General features: G+C 43.6%; 1 protein-coding gene across 1 annotated transcript in view; it reads right to left on the bottom strand.

Annotated features, from left to right (window-relative positions):
• Positions 1–1850: 1850 nt before the first annotated feature.
• The window catches only part of CYBRD1 (cytochrome b reductase 1), a 31792-nt gene continuing 18874 nt past the window's right edge, over positions 1851–14768 (bottom strand). The window contains exons 3-4 of the mRNA XM_084798502.1: positions 6385–6539; positions 1851–5628 (exon numbers count right to left, since the gene is read on the bottom strand). Coding sequence (XP_084654628.1) covers positions 5325–5628; positions 6385–6539 — 459 coding nt within the window. The 3' untranslated portion in view covers positions 1851–5324. The remainder of the gene's footprint in view (positions 5629–6384; positions 6540–14768) is intronic.

The following is a 14768-nucleotide window of genomic DNA, read 5'->3' as shown; positions in this document are numbered from 1 at the left end:
GCCCAAATCTCAGAAAGAACAAGTAACGGTGAAGTCTCAGAGGCTGAAAACACTCTAGGCCTAGGTTAGATTGTACAGAGGCTAGAAGCTTCCAGGACTAGGCCTAGGTTCGCAGAAGGAGGCAGTAAGCCTCCCAGACGAGTGAGCCACGAGAAGTGAAGTTACTTTTGCTCCACTTGATCTCTGCAGCTTGGAAGTGGGATGACAGTATCTGAGAAGACATGTAGACATGTAGCATGGGCCACGGAATGTACATTTAGTTAAGAAAGCATTAATGAGATTGGCCGACACAGCCAGGAGCCGGGTTGTCCCTCCTTTGGGGCAGGAGAGCTGAAGGGACCAGTAGCCTCTCAGTCCAAAAATGAGGGAGCCTCTGAACAAGAGTGAGACTTGATGCTGAGGACCCGGATGCTCCCTGGGGGGGGAGATGCTGGGACACGCCCACATTCGAAAGTTGATGGGTCTGGGTTTGGTGTTTCTGCTGTGGGTAGGACACCTGCTTGTGCTCTCATGAGCAAACGTTCTCCATCATCCACTCTCTGTCCCATCCAGGGTCCTGGCCCACTGAAGGTGCCAATCATATTCAGAAGAAGTCTCCTCCTATTCAGTTCGCTGACCCACAGGCCAGTCACTTTTTTGTCAAGGCCTTTGTAGACATACCCAGGAATGTGTATGGCCAGTTTCCGTGGCATCTCTCAACCCAGCCAAATTGACAAACCGAGGCTGACATTACATGAAGAGCTTCAAATTCTTCACATAAACTCTGCTTAGACTCCAAGCAACTCATCCAAAATTAAGAATAAGAGTGTTCAGCCGGTGCTTGATAACTGCCTATTAAAGCAGTTAAGATTCTTTTGAGAAGAACCTAGAGTCTTTTCAAGGTTCTATTCACAATGCTCAAAATGCAAGATAAACTGGTAGGTACAGTTTTTTTAAAAAACCCTATATGTAGTCCATTAGCAAGGGAAAAGGCAGTGAGTAGGACTCCATTTAAAAAACGATCCAGGCACTCATGGAACTGGAGAGACAGCGGGGCCACGAAGAGCACATTCAACTGACACAGAAGGCCTCCTGGAAATAAACAGTTAACATGAAGTCTCTAGACAGAAAGGACATGACATTAGGGACAATTAGGAAGGAGTGACAGCAGCAAGAGTAAAGATATGGGGCTGGAGAGATGGCTCAGAGGGTAAGAGCACTGACTGCTCTTCCAGAGGTCCTGAGTTCAATTCCCAGCAACCACATGGTAGCTCATGACCATCTATAATGTGATCTGATGCCTTCTTCTGGTATGCAGGTGAACACGCAGGCAGAGCACTGTATACATAATAAACAGATACATCTTTTTTTTTTTTTAAAGAGTAAAGATATGGGATAAAGTTCAACAGATTTTCTTCTAATCCTGGGCTTTCTAAATTTTGCCCAATAGTATCAAGAAATAGCTCATATTTCCACCCAGACACAAAGGCAGGCACATAATTAAGCATAAATATGTTTTTAAAGTTACTATTAGCAGCTATTTAGTAGGCAGTACTTGGGGTACACTTGCCTGTGGTTTTCTCCCACTTTATCTGCATGATATGCAGCACCCTTCCACACAGCCATGGGCACCAACTCAGATCCTGTGTGGAAGGGAATGCTATGGACTTTGACAGTCTTAACACTTCTAGCACCATAGCGAGACTAGCACTTGGAGGATATAGGGAACACTCATAGTATTTTCAATAAAAGAACCAACCCCCCCCCCAAAAGAACCAATTGAAAAACAACTAAAAAATAAATTATGGCAAGGAAACTTGGGAAAAAATGATTATACCCACCTCTCCAAGACAAACAGATAACACAAGCAAAAGGCTTAGAAGTGGCTTTTTATTGATATATTAAAAGTCAAGAAAAATAGATGCACATCTTCCCTACAAAATTATAAAACAGTCAGGATAATACTTTTCCATTGATGTACTGAGATTTAAAAAAAGATTTGTAGATAGAATTATTTCCAACTTAAAGTGTTCAAGTAGCTCATAAGTAAAGAACAATCATATTCTTTCTTTCTTTCATTCTTTCTCCTTTTTTGTGTTCCTATTAGATATAGAAGTTATAGTTTCCCGTTAGACTTACCTAAAAAAAAAATGGACATTTATCACTCAATATTTCATCACATTACAACTAAAATCCACATAAGGTGTGACTTTCTCCTTTGCATTTTCCTTGTGCAGTCATGGCCAGTGAGTGTACCCTGGGCCTTCCAGCTCGGCAGGGAAGAAAGCCTAGTTAAAAGGAGACATACACTTTTACATTGTTGTCCTTTAGAAATCAGAAGGGACTTGTCACCAGTTCTTACAAAGTATGAGTGCCTTAATCTATCACTTCATTGCAAGGTCCCAGTTGCTATTTCTAAGTGCACAGATGGAAAAGCAAGCCACACTCCTAACGGGGGGTGGGGGAGGAAAGTGCCATGGAGCAGGGGCTCTGTTTGACACAAGCACAGGAAAGCAGAACATTTTTGATGACATTAATTCAATAAAGTATATTCATTTTGATTTCTTGCTAAGCCCTGGGAAAGAGAAGGCTTTCGTGTTAATGTAGATCAGTGTTGAAATAAAGCTTTCTTTCCTGAAATTAGATTATGGGGTAAGCCACGCCAGATTATCTCCACAGAAGATATAAGCTATAATTATTTTGGGAGGTTTCAATCACTGTTTGGAATTGATACGTAAGCCTTTCTTTCCCCCTATTCTTTGCAGACTTTTTAATGTGATATTTGGAGGGGGAGGGGGACGCTTTAGGTGGGAAACATCAGCTTTTGAAAGATAAAGGTATAATTATCATTAGAATAAAGAGCCCATTAAAAGAAGAGTCTCAAATAGAAAGATCTTTTCGATATATTGTGCTATGCATCCTTTCATAAAAGCCAGAAAAGAAAGAAAAGGAGTGCCTATAATATTACCCTCCCATTAGCCCACTCGGGAGAAAATAACAGGCGGAGATGAGGGGTGTTCAAATACTTTGCAATGGAGCTATTCTCGTGCCACATAATTAGGGTTGCACTGATAGCCTCTGTGGGCCTCTGTGGAAAGGAGAGGCCGCCGTGATTCTTGGGACTCAGGTACTAGCTTCTCATTCTCCCCCTCCCCTCTCCACGCAGAGAACCCTGGGATTTGACCCAGCTGTTTGTGGTTTGCTGTAACCATGTAATTACCCTTAGTTACCACACATACACATTTTATTTATTTATTGGACTTCTGAGATAGATGTGCTACCATGTACCCCAGGCTGGCCTTGAACTCTCTCTCTCTCTCTCTTTAGCTGAAGAATGGCCTGGGGTCAGCCACTCAGTCCGTCTGACCGCTGTTACCAATTTTGAAAACAGAGTTCATTAATAAGAAGAAAGCAGTGACTGCGCTGAGGGAATTCTGAACTGTGGTGAAGTTTACAAGGTCTGCTGGATGGTAGCTTTGCATTCGGTCTTTGGAAATAAGCACAGAGCTGTGCTAAGTTGGTGGCACATGACTGTAACCCCGCCTGTGGGAAGTGACGGCAAGGAGGACCCAAATGTTCACGGTCACCTCCAGTTACACAAAGAGTGAAGCCAACTTGGGGTACCAGGGAGACCAGAAACCCGAGACAGCGGCCACCGTGTTGCCCAGGGATGGCCTTGAACTGAGCCCCAGATGCCAGCCTCTCAAGCAGCTCAACTATAGGCTCACACTTGCATGCCCAAGTGTGTCAGATTCAAAAAACGCAGGGAAACCAAAAATCAACCAATCTCCACGAAAGAATCATCTCAGCACAGTTACTGCTGCGGTTTTCCATCAGAGGTGAGATGAGAGAAGTCTGGCCCAGTGAAAGATTCTACTCAGCCCCCCTGCTAAGCTCTCCAAATTCCACAAAAATCTGGAAGGAATTCGCCTACGGCCCTAGGGAACGGCAGCCCAGGACACAAGTGTCTCCAAATAAAAATGCGTTCAGCAGCTAAACCAAGACACTGAGGAACAAGTACGGTAATGACTTCCTAGTGGAAGCTGCGAGTATCCTAAACCCGGGCTTCCTGTCAGCCAGACAGATGCCCTGTTAAGATTAAAAGGGCATCAAGGCAAGTTCTGGCTTGTTGGCAGTGGCTGAGGCCCCATGATCTACATCCAACTCTTTATGGCGCCTTTCCCATCATCTAAGGGGTCCCCTTGGCCGAGGACCAAGGGTAAGGCAGCGTCCTGTAACAACTCCATTAGACTCCATCAGCGAGTTTATTCAGGGGTAGAACATAGTGCTGCCAAATTAGTAGAATTGGGGAAGGGAGCATAGTGAAATATAGGAAGTGGGACAGAGGAGCCAGACTGCCAGGGTTTGGATGTCAGTTCCATCAACGGAAGAGCTGTGTGATGTTGGGCCAAGCGACTAACCTTTCCAAGCTTCGCATCTTTCACCTAAAAAACGGGGCTTGTAACAATACTTGTCTCACAAAGTCCGTCTGGGGGCTGCAGGAGCTAATATTTTGTAAAGCGCCTAGCAGGAGAGTGGCTGGCACATATAGTAAGAGCCAGGGAAGCACTTTGGAAAAGAAAAACAGAAACCTGAGGGAAAGTGCTCTTCACCGGGTGCGGATGCAGAGTGGTTTACGGGGCTTGAGCACTGGGGTGTTTGCATTGCAAGAGGTTCAGAAGCTAAAACGGGGTGGGGGTGGGGGTGGGGGTGGGGTGGGGTGGGGGTACAGCAGCTCCTGGAAATGCAGGCACCGGGCTGAGTGTTAGAAAACCTTCCAAGTCTAACGAGAGATCTCGTCAGCTAGCCGTGACCCAGCAATTGCTCCAAAACACCCTCATATACACTCTCATGTCCAGCGCCCATGCCAGCCCAAACTGGCTGGAGAGGGAGGGAGCAGAAGGCCACTGTGGTGGTGGGGGAGCGGGGGGCTGGAAGGAACTAGTTATTTTCCTAAAGCGCCCCCTCCCGTGTTTTACTCACTATCGGTGTGGCACAATGGTCTAAACCCCGTTCCAGGTATTTATGGGTTTTTTTTTTAAAGTTTAAATAGGTTCTACCTAATTCTGAAACCCCTGGGCTCCCAGAATTAATGGAGCGTAGCAAGAGGCCAAGGGTGCCAAGGCAGGCACATCCAACACTTGGGTCCTCAAGAAGAAACAGGAATCAATGATAACTTATATTGATCATGCCATTTTACATTTAGTAAGCTCACGGGCCTCAGTCAATGCAATGACTCTCAGGAAATCCTCCTTGGCACTATGAACCCAAGTCACCAGTGGCAGGAGAAGCTAAACTGTAGGGCTGAGGCTTTGGAAGAGAAGTTACGAGGCTGCGTCTACATTTCACATGGTGGACCTCTGGCCAGCGTCATCCAGGCCGAGGGTTCTTTTCCGGGTTGCTCCTTCGCTGCTTAACTCTGCATCTGGGGTGTCCATGCTGTGGCCCAAGCTTATCACTATGGTGCCTTCCACTCCGACCGCGGTGCCTCCGTTTAGGGGCAGAGGGAGAGAGCCTGGTTCCCTAGGACGTTTCCATTGTGGCCTGGTGACAATCCAAAAGATGAGGGCTCCAAAGACCACAACCAGAAGGCCCATGGTATTTGTAAAAACACCTTCTGGTGGGAACGAACGGTATGAAGGCGTTTTCCTACGAAGAAAAAATGGACCCAGTTACAAGGGCACAGCGTACATTCAATCTACCTGCTCAGGGTGAAGCCTGGTACAGCTGCAACATAAACGGCATTAAAGCAAGGAATTAAAAACATTTAGGTTATGCTGTGAGTCACACTGTAGAATACCAATAAATAAATAAATAAATAAATAAATAAATAAATATAAAATCTCAGGAAAAGAATACAGCACTTAGGTTATGGTATATTACTTAAAAATTGAAAAAAAACAAATAAAAATGTATGCATAATATAATTACAATTAGCTCAAAATACACACCCTATAAATGAATGTATAACTCACAAACTCCAACAATTCTTAGTCTTAGTGATATTGCACTACATTTATGGGATGAGAAGTTATTTTAAAATATTTTAACAGTAAATTTTAAATATTAAAATGTCTATTTATGGAACTAGAGAGATAGCTCAACAATTAAAAGCATTACTGCTCTCCTAGAGGACCCAAGTTCCTCTCCCAGCACCCACATGGCAGCTCACACCTGCTTGTAACTCCAGTCTGGGGGGGGGGTGGGGGGAATCCAATGGCCTCTTTTGGCCTCCAAGGGCACAGCACTGCATTTGGCACACAGACACTTATGTAAATAAAACACTATACACACCAAATAAAAATTAATCTTTTTAAAAGATGGCTATCTAGATAATATTTCCCCAGTGAATAAGTATTTAACATTTGCTAGCTTAAGTTAAAAGAAAGAAGGTTACAAACTTACAGGACAAAAAACAGCTTCTCTGTCACTCCCATGAGGACGGTCGCAATCACTGTTCCAAAGAGGAGGAGTCCAGAGTACACGTGTACAGGCATGACGGCTGCCCGGAGCGAGAGCGGGGCCCATGGGAGCAGGAAGACGAAAAAGCCTAGAACAAGCTGAACCCCAGGACAACGGTTATCATTTGACTTCGGTTTTAAATTCTTGTTCTAGCTGGGCACGGTGGCACATGCCCTCAGTCCTAGCACTTAAGAGGCAGAGGCAGAACCAAGTGGCATCAAATGAACAGCAATTTTCTCTGTGCACAGTTCCAACTTCTAAAGGTAATATCTATAATAATCCATGGCCCAAATATCCTTCTAGAACATTCCTAATGCCTGCACAGGCATATGCACGCATGTGTATAAAACATAAAACAAGCAACTCTGTGTGTGTGTGTGTGTTTGTGTGTGTGTGTGTGTGTGTGTGTGTGTGTGTGTGTGTGAGAGAGAGAGAGAGAGAGAGAGAGAGAGAGAGAGAGAGAGAGAGACTGACTCTCCAGACTCACCTCAAACTTGAAATTCTCCTGCCTCAACCTCAACTTCCCAAGTGCTAAGACTGAGTGTGCCCAGACTTCACAGTTGTTGTTTTTAAGTGTATACATGGGGCACCTAATTTTTTTTTTCCTTAACAGTATATCTCGGAGGTGGACAGGTATTTTCATTTCAACACATTCATCTAGTTTAATTTGTTTAATAGCTAATACTCTATTTTAAGGATATAGCAATTTGTTTACTAAGTATGAAGGAAAATAGGTGGGTTTTTTTCTTCCCCCTAAAACCAAACACAGGACATATAGTTCAGTCTGGTCAGCCTACGAGGCTATGTGACTAGGAACTGATGCCAGGCCATTGATCCCAGCAACTGAAGGCGGAGGCAGTCAGAGCTCTGTAAGTTCAAGGCCAACCTGGTTCTAGGACGGCTCTGGGCTACACAGAGAGACCTTGTCTCAAAAACCAAAAACAGAAAGAAAGAAACGGACAGCGGGCTTCTCAAGGAAGAAACGAATGCCGCCCGAGTTAATTTCCTCAGTAACTCAGTCTGTGATGGGACACTCCTTTACAAAAAGCCAGTAAGATTTCTGCAGAAGCCAAAATCTGTTCTCTCCCCACAGCTCTGTTGTTTTGGTCCCGTCTCCTGACCTCCCCTGCCTTCCTCTCTTTGAGAAAGTAAAGATGATGTAGCTGCTATCGGATTATTGAATTTCTACCAGACGGTGGTGGCACATGCCTTTTATTCCAGCACTCGGGAGGCAGAGGCAAGTGGATCACTGTGAGTTCAAGGCCAGTTTGGTCTACAAAGAGAGCCCAGAACAGCTAAGGCTACACAGAGAAACCCTGTCTCAAAAAACAAAACTAAACAAAAAAGATTATTTAAAGGAATTTTTTTAAAAAGTAACAATTTAGGATTTACATGTCTAATAAAAAAATTTTTTTTTTAATGAAGACTGGGGTGATCACCAGTGTGAGTATTTTTCTTTCCTGGTACACAACATGGAAGGACTAAGGGAGTGGAAGCCAGAACAGAGGCCCGAGTGGGGTCCAACACCCTGGGAACTTAGAATCCGTGCAATTTGCATCGGTAATGAATGGAGAGCTTCCAATGGGCTGCTGGCTTCCGAATATGTTGAAAACAACCCAGAGAATTTACTCTTGGTGCTTCAAAATATCCCCACACTCCTTCAGTGAGTCCACTAACATCAAAAGGTAAAGTTCACAATGCCCACGGCATGCTTCCTGTGTGGAAATACAGCTCAGTACTACAGAAGCCAGGGATCTGGTCTAGCTCATTTTCTGAAACACACCACACCCTTGTATCTTTGTTTGTGAGACTTCCCAGTGAAATACATAGTTCTGTTTTCATTTTTGTTTCTGTTTTTTGGTTTGTTAAGACAGGGTTTATCTGTGTAGCTTTGGCTGCCGGGGACTCGCTTTGTAGACCAGGCTGGCCTCGAACTCACAGTGATCCACCTGCCTCTGCCTCCTGAGTGAGTGCTGGGAATAAAGGCGTGTGCCACCATGCCCGGCTTCATAGTTGTGATATTCTTGTTTTTGACCATTTTTACTCTAAGATCCTTACTGTTAGCTCATTTCTTCTGTGAGTTAGCATGTGTGTCTGTAGTTTTGAACTCGCAGAGATCCACCTGCCTCTGCCTTCCAAGTGCTGGGATTAAAGGCATAAACCACAATGCCAGTTAATGATGTGTCCCTTGTAGTCCCAAAGGGTGCAATGATTTCAGTAGACGGGAAGTCGGACATTTGCTTACAGAATCTTTCAGAGATTTAAATCTTATTTTTGTTTTTAGAGAAGTTAGGCAACAAAAGAAAATTAATCTTCATAGGAAAGGGGAAACCATTATGGAACGTCTGACCTTGTTAAAAGTGTTTCAAAATGTAATGATGCAAACTTATAATTTGTGATAATTTATAATACTCTTTAAAAAAAAAAAGATTTATTTACAGTGCTCTGCCTGCATGTACACCTGCAGGCCAGAAGAGGGCATCAGATCACATTATAGTTGGCTGTGAGCCACCATATGGTTTCTGGGAATTGAACTCAGAACCTCTAGAAGAGCAGTCAGTGCTCTTATCCTCTGAGCCATCTCTCCAGCCCTATAATACTCTTTATTTCCTTTTAACCATCTCAGTCTCACCATCTTACAAGTGAAGACAGTAATTTACAAGCTAGTGGACTCAAAAGCTGTCCCAAAGCCAGCAGTTTCCAAAGTGTGATTACAGAAAACCTGGCCAGAAGCACTTGAAGGATGCATTTAAGGCAGTGCCTGAGCCCCCGCAGGCCCGCTATGTCAGACTCTCTAGATGCCTCGCAAGGACTCAGCATGTGAAGACCGCAGTCTAAAGACATTGTTTAGTGGCAGGAATCACCACGGATGCAGTTCTTTGCATCCTCTCCTGGAAGGCAAGGAAAAGCAAAGTCTAAAACTTACTAGAGATGAAAGTAAAAACATAACGTGGTTCTAATCATGCTTAAAAATTAAACATCTGGGGGGGCTGGAGAGATGGCTCTGCAGGTAAGAGCACCATGTATTCTCAGAGAGGACCTGGGGGGCTTACAGTCGTCCTCTACTCCAGTTCAGTCGGATCGGGTGCTCTCTTCTGGCTTCTGAGGGCACCAGGCACCCACATAGTGCACTTACATATACAGACAAAACACTCATTCACATAGGATAAATAAATCTTTTTTAAAAAAAAAACATTAACTATCTATTTTCTTATGAATTTAGGCAGAACAAAAGGCTAAAGGAACTGCTCTTAAAGGTAATAATAGTGGTTCTAGGTTTGGCATTATCAGTAATTTTTGGTTTTCCTATATATCTTTCTACATCGGATACATTTTAAAAATAACATAAATGATCTCCCGTGGCGATCTGAATGAGATTGTGCCTGTAGGCTCAAACATTCGAATGCTTGGTCCTCAGCTGATGGAACTGTTTAGGAAGGATTGGAAGGTGTGGCCTCATTGGAGGAGGAGGTCTGTGACTAGGGTCAGGCTTTGAGGTTTCAAAACACTATCAAGATTTCCAATCTCTCTTTCTTTCCCTCCCTCCCTCCCTCCCTCCCTTCATCCTTCCCACTTTCAAATCAAGACATGAGCTCTCCACTGTTCCTGGCATCATGGACTCTAACCCTCTGGAACTGTAGCCTCTCATTTATTCCGTTCTCCTCGGTGATCACTTCCTCCCACCAGGGCACCAAACGAACCTCAAAGCGTCCCAATCTAGTGACTCCACCCTTTCCTCAGTGACAGTGGAACAGGTGCTGCATCTCTAATCTTCTAACTGACTCTACAACCTACTTCCTGGAGACCTGCTTTTTAGATTATCCTGTCTTCTCAGTCCTCACACAACCTCATTTTCTGATGCCATCTTGTTGGTATTTTTTTTTCATGCCCATGATGAAAAGCAGAAGCAAAACCAAAAAAAAAAAAAAAAAAACCACCCCCCCAAAAAAACCCCAAATTTCCACACTGCTCAGGGACTGCCCATGTTGCCCACGCTGCTCACGTGCTGCCCCTCTCCTCTCACCCAAAGGGCTTAGCAGAGCCGTTCTGTGTCATCTTCAGTCTATTGCCCTCCAAGCTCATCACTGACTTTCCCATCACCAATCCCGATGGACAATTTCCCAATCACATCTGCAGCTCTTTCCAGGGACATCAGCCAACCCTCAAGTCCTGGTCCCCAGGGTCCCCCATTACCCGCCCACTGGCTGTCCTTCTTTCCGTCACTTTCTCCCCAAATGTACTGTCTACTTTTTGCATACGAAATACCATTAGTGTCTATCCACTGTCCTCTACTGTTACCATCTACTCTCTCGGCCAGCATCTCTATCTCTCTCTGAAGCCCTAGTAAACACCTTCCGCTAGACTGCCTCACTGACGCCTTGCAATCTGGCAGTTTATGTTCCACACCCGTTGGCAGCTTTGCCTCTTTCCTATTCTTCAAGTACAGCAAACCCCTCACAGGCAATTCCATTTACCTAGAAGACTCTCTAAGCTTTTAACCCCAGGATTGTGGGTCCGGTCTCAGTGGAACCTCCTGTGGCCCCCTCTTTATGACCAGAGAGCACTCCCAAATACCCAGCTACCTATCTCTCCCTGCAAATGTAACAAAGACAGAGGCTATGTCTCTCTAATCCTGAGTTTGTCTTCAGAAACGATATATGTCTCTGCTTAGGAAGGTACATCACTGCAACAGATATTTAACTTTGCTGAATAAATGAATTTCACTGACATAAAATGCATGTTCTTGACCATGAAGAGACCTTGACCCCCTAGTCACCATTTTCATATCACGTGGAGTCTACCACGTGCATTCACACTACAGTGACCACAGCTTACACATCATTCCAGTGTGCGCTGCCCAGGGTTGAGCCTTTTCAAGCATGAGTTAGTTTTGATTCCTGTGATTTTTGTGAAGGATCATAAGCCTTACTACTGTAAATCATCTAAGGTCAACACCTACCAAATGCAGGGACCGCTCAAACGGGTCTCACGTGTGTGGTGCCATCAGCATTTAGTCTCAGCATTTGAGAGGCAGGGGCAGGGAGACCGCTATGAGTCAGCCCAGCCTACGTAAGGAGTTCCACACTAGTCAGGGCTACACAGTGAAACGCTGCCTTAAAAAAAAAATCCAAAACTCAAATAAATAACAATGACAAACAAAGAAGCAAAAAGACAAACAAGCAAGGTCTCTCTCCCTAAGTGCAAACCCTGTGTTTGTAAATGCTGCAAGTCCTTCCCTTGTGAGCAAGAGAGAAGCCACCTTTCTCTAAACAAAACCAAGAAGTGATGAGAAGCCAAGTTTCTGAGAAGTCCAGTGACCACAGGAGAAAGAGAAGTAAGAATCCAGACATTTCAGAGCACAGAGAACATCCAGATGATCAAATATGATTTTAGTTCAAGGTTCAAATTTAGAATCTACCAATGTCATTGATTAGATGAATAGATTCAAGGAAAGAAATAATATTTGTCTCAACAGAGAAAAACATGCAATAAAATTCCAGATCCTCTCCTGACATACAAAGAATAATAAAACCTTACAGAACAGAGATAGCAGATGGAAAGCAAATGTATTCCACAGTGAACTCTCAGAAACAACCTTTTCAAAATGGAAGTCAAGGATTCTTATCTCTCCTTCCATACCTTTCTACATACTTCCAGAACATTCCCTAGTTCCTCCTGTACTGTCTAGGATGTTGGGAAAAGAGCACAACTGTAGATATAAAGTTATTGTGTAATTAAAATGCGGATTTCTGTACCCTGCCCTTTTATCTGGTTGTAATCCTTGTTCTGAAAATCTCCTATCTCAATGTTGTGTAAACCCTGCTCCCCAATTGTCCCCTGATATGCCAATAAAGCGGCTTACAGCCAATCACTGAGCAGGGGAGAGAATAGGGCTGGACTTCCTGCCTGCCAGGAGAAGAGGAGTTAGAGGAGGAAGTAGGGAATTGAGCCACAGAGACAGAGAGACAGAAAGAGAGAGAGACAGACAGAGAGAGAGAGAGAGAGGAGACAGAGAGAGAGACACAGAGAGAGAGAGACACAGAGAGAGAGACAGACACACACACACAGACAGAGAGAGAGAGAGAGAGAGAGAGAGAGAGAGAGAGAGAGAGAGAGAGAGAGAGAGAGAGAACCCGCACACTTGAACAGGAAAAGCTAAAAAATGTAAGTATCTCTGAGATGTAAGCTGGGAGGAAGCCAACTTAGTTTAGAGAGTAAAGAATAGAGCAATAGGGCTGGAAAGATGGTGCAGCCGTTAAAGGCCAGGCCCACAACCAAAAAATTTAAAAATAGAGTAATAACTGCTCAGTTCTTGTGCTGTGAAGCTTGTTCAAATAATATAACAGAGTCTCAATTATTTGTGTGATAGCCAAGTTAGGAGAGAAATTGAGAAACAAGCACCGTTTTATAAAAATATCTTTAACATTTTGGCATACCAAGTGGGCCCAAACTTATATAGAAAGTAAAACTACAGTGTAGTTTCTTAGCTCTGTTCATTAAGAGAACAACAGCAGTTTCTAAGGCAAGAGCTGGAAGCTTCCTGGCTAGATCCCCCCTACAGAGCATCAAGGCCTCCAGCTGGCTGCAAAAAACCAAAAACGGATACAACCCCCAGAGGCAGTTCTTTAAGGAAGCCCTTGGCAAGAAGGAGAAAAAAAAAGTGGCACTTAACACAAGCCATCTTTTCCAAGCTTGACTTTCATAGCTAAGGCAAGATGCTAAATCCCTTTGAGAACAGGCTCTTGCTGGCCTGACTCCAGCAAGCCAGAGGAGCAAACAGCTGTGGATCCAATAATTTGGCAGAGTAGGGGAGGAGCCAGGGATCCTTGAATCCTTGAGGGAGGCAGACTCTGGAAGCAGGAGCCAGAGACAGACTGAGAAGCGGCTGACCTGGTCAGGCCTGGCAGGGAATCTAGGAAAGTAAAGTCCTTAGCGGGAGCGATTTTGAGATTAAAGAAGGGTTATTTTTTTCTATGTTGACAACGGAGGACGACACAGTGACACAGTGCTTCTGGGTTCCATTTGTGTTTGTTTTTCTTAGCATACAAATAATACTTTCAGTGACAGTTGACGTTTTGTTTATCCTCTTCTAGGAAGAGCAGGATAAGACAGACTTGGAGAAAGAAGAGACTGAGAAAACAGATGCTAAATTAAAGGCCATGGAACAGAAGTCGGAGGAAAAATTTTAATCAAAATAAGGAGCCTTTAGAGAAATCCAACTTGGAACTTACAATAACACTAAAAGAAGTAGTTATAGATGAGAAAAGGTTGAAAAAACAAACTGCAGAACGGCATCCCATTGAGATGCTGGATATAAAGACTTCAGCTATAGGCCAGCATGGTCCGCCTGGATGTTAGGTTCAGTCACTGGACGAAGGTCTATAGCTAAAGTAGAAATGCAGATACTGTTTGGCGTTGCCTCGGAACAAGGTCGTACGGTGGCTTGGATGCTCCATTTTATAGAGTTTGGAGAACTGAAATATATGCACCGTGCCATAGGTTCACATTCAGAATTCCAATGGGTGTTTGCTTTAAATTCTGGAAAGCATGCTTCTAAGGTTACACATTTGTTAGAGATGGTGACTGTCCTGGAGGTGCCTTTTCAAATTGGGTCTGATGGTGCTTCAGCACCATTGGAATACAACAATCTTTTAGGCATTAAGACATATAATATAACGTGTAATCTTATAGGTCAAACAATTATGAAAAGATCCAATAATAACTTTTAAAAGGTGGTCATAAAACAGGTGGGGAATATATCTTCCCTAAAATAGATTCATTGATTTCAAAATTATTAACTGAGACAAATGGCACACTTGCTAAGATAAACTGGATTTTAGAATGAAAAAAAAAACCTGCTGAACTAAATCAGCCTGTTTATATTAAGGATGTCATATCTTCAGAATGGAAGACAGGGAATGTGCTGCATTGGGAAGGAGAATATGCTCTTGTCTCAATAGGAAAGAAAAAGCTATGTATTCCATCCAAACTGTTGGAAATCAGATTTGACAGGGGAAGACCTCCTGGAGATCTCAGCTACAGACAGAAGGAAAGAAATCAAGAAGACCAAACAGGACAAGTCCTGATTTGCTGATCCCTCTACATAGCAACAGCTCTGAGACTGACTGAGTCATGAAAATGGCTCCAGCCAGGGCTTCAGCTCTACATGGCCAATAAATCTTTGGCTATAAAATCCTCAGAACTTATCATGCTATTCTTTTAAATGGCATAGATAAAAATGTCTTGTAGAGAATTATCTTTAACTGAACTATGCTCAATGCACAGCCCATACATTTATTAATTTTTTAAAAAAAAGGTATGATACC

Source organism: Acomys minous (genome assembly GCF_964271855.1).
Source record: "Acomys minous genome assembly, chromosome: 10".
Classification (NCBI taxonomy): Eukaryota; Metazoa; Chordata; class Mammalia; order Rodentia; family Muridae; genus Acomys; species Acomys minous.
Note: the sequence above shows the minus strand (reverse complement) of the source record. Positions and strands in the feature narration are given on the sequence as shown.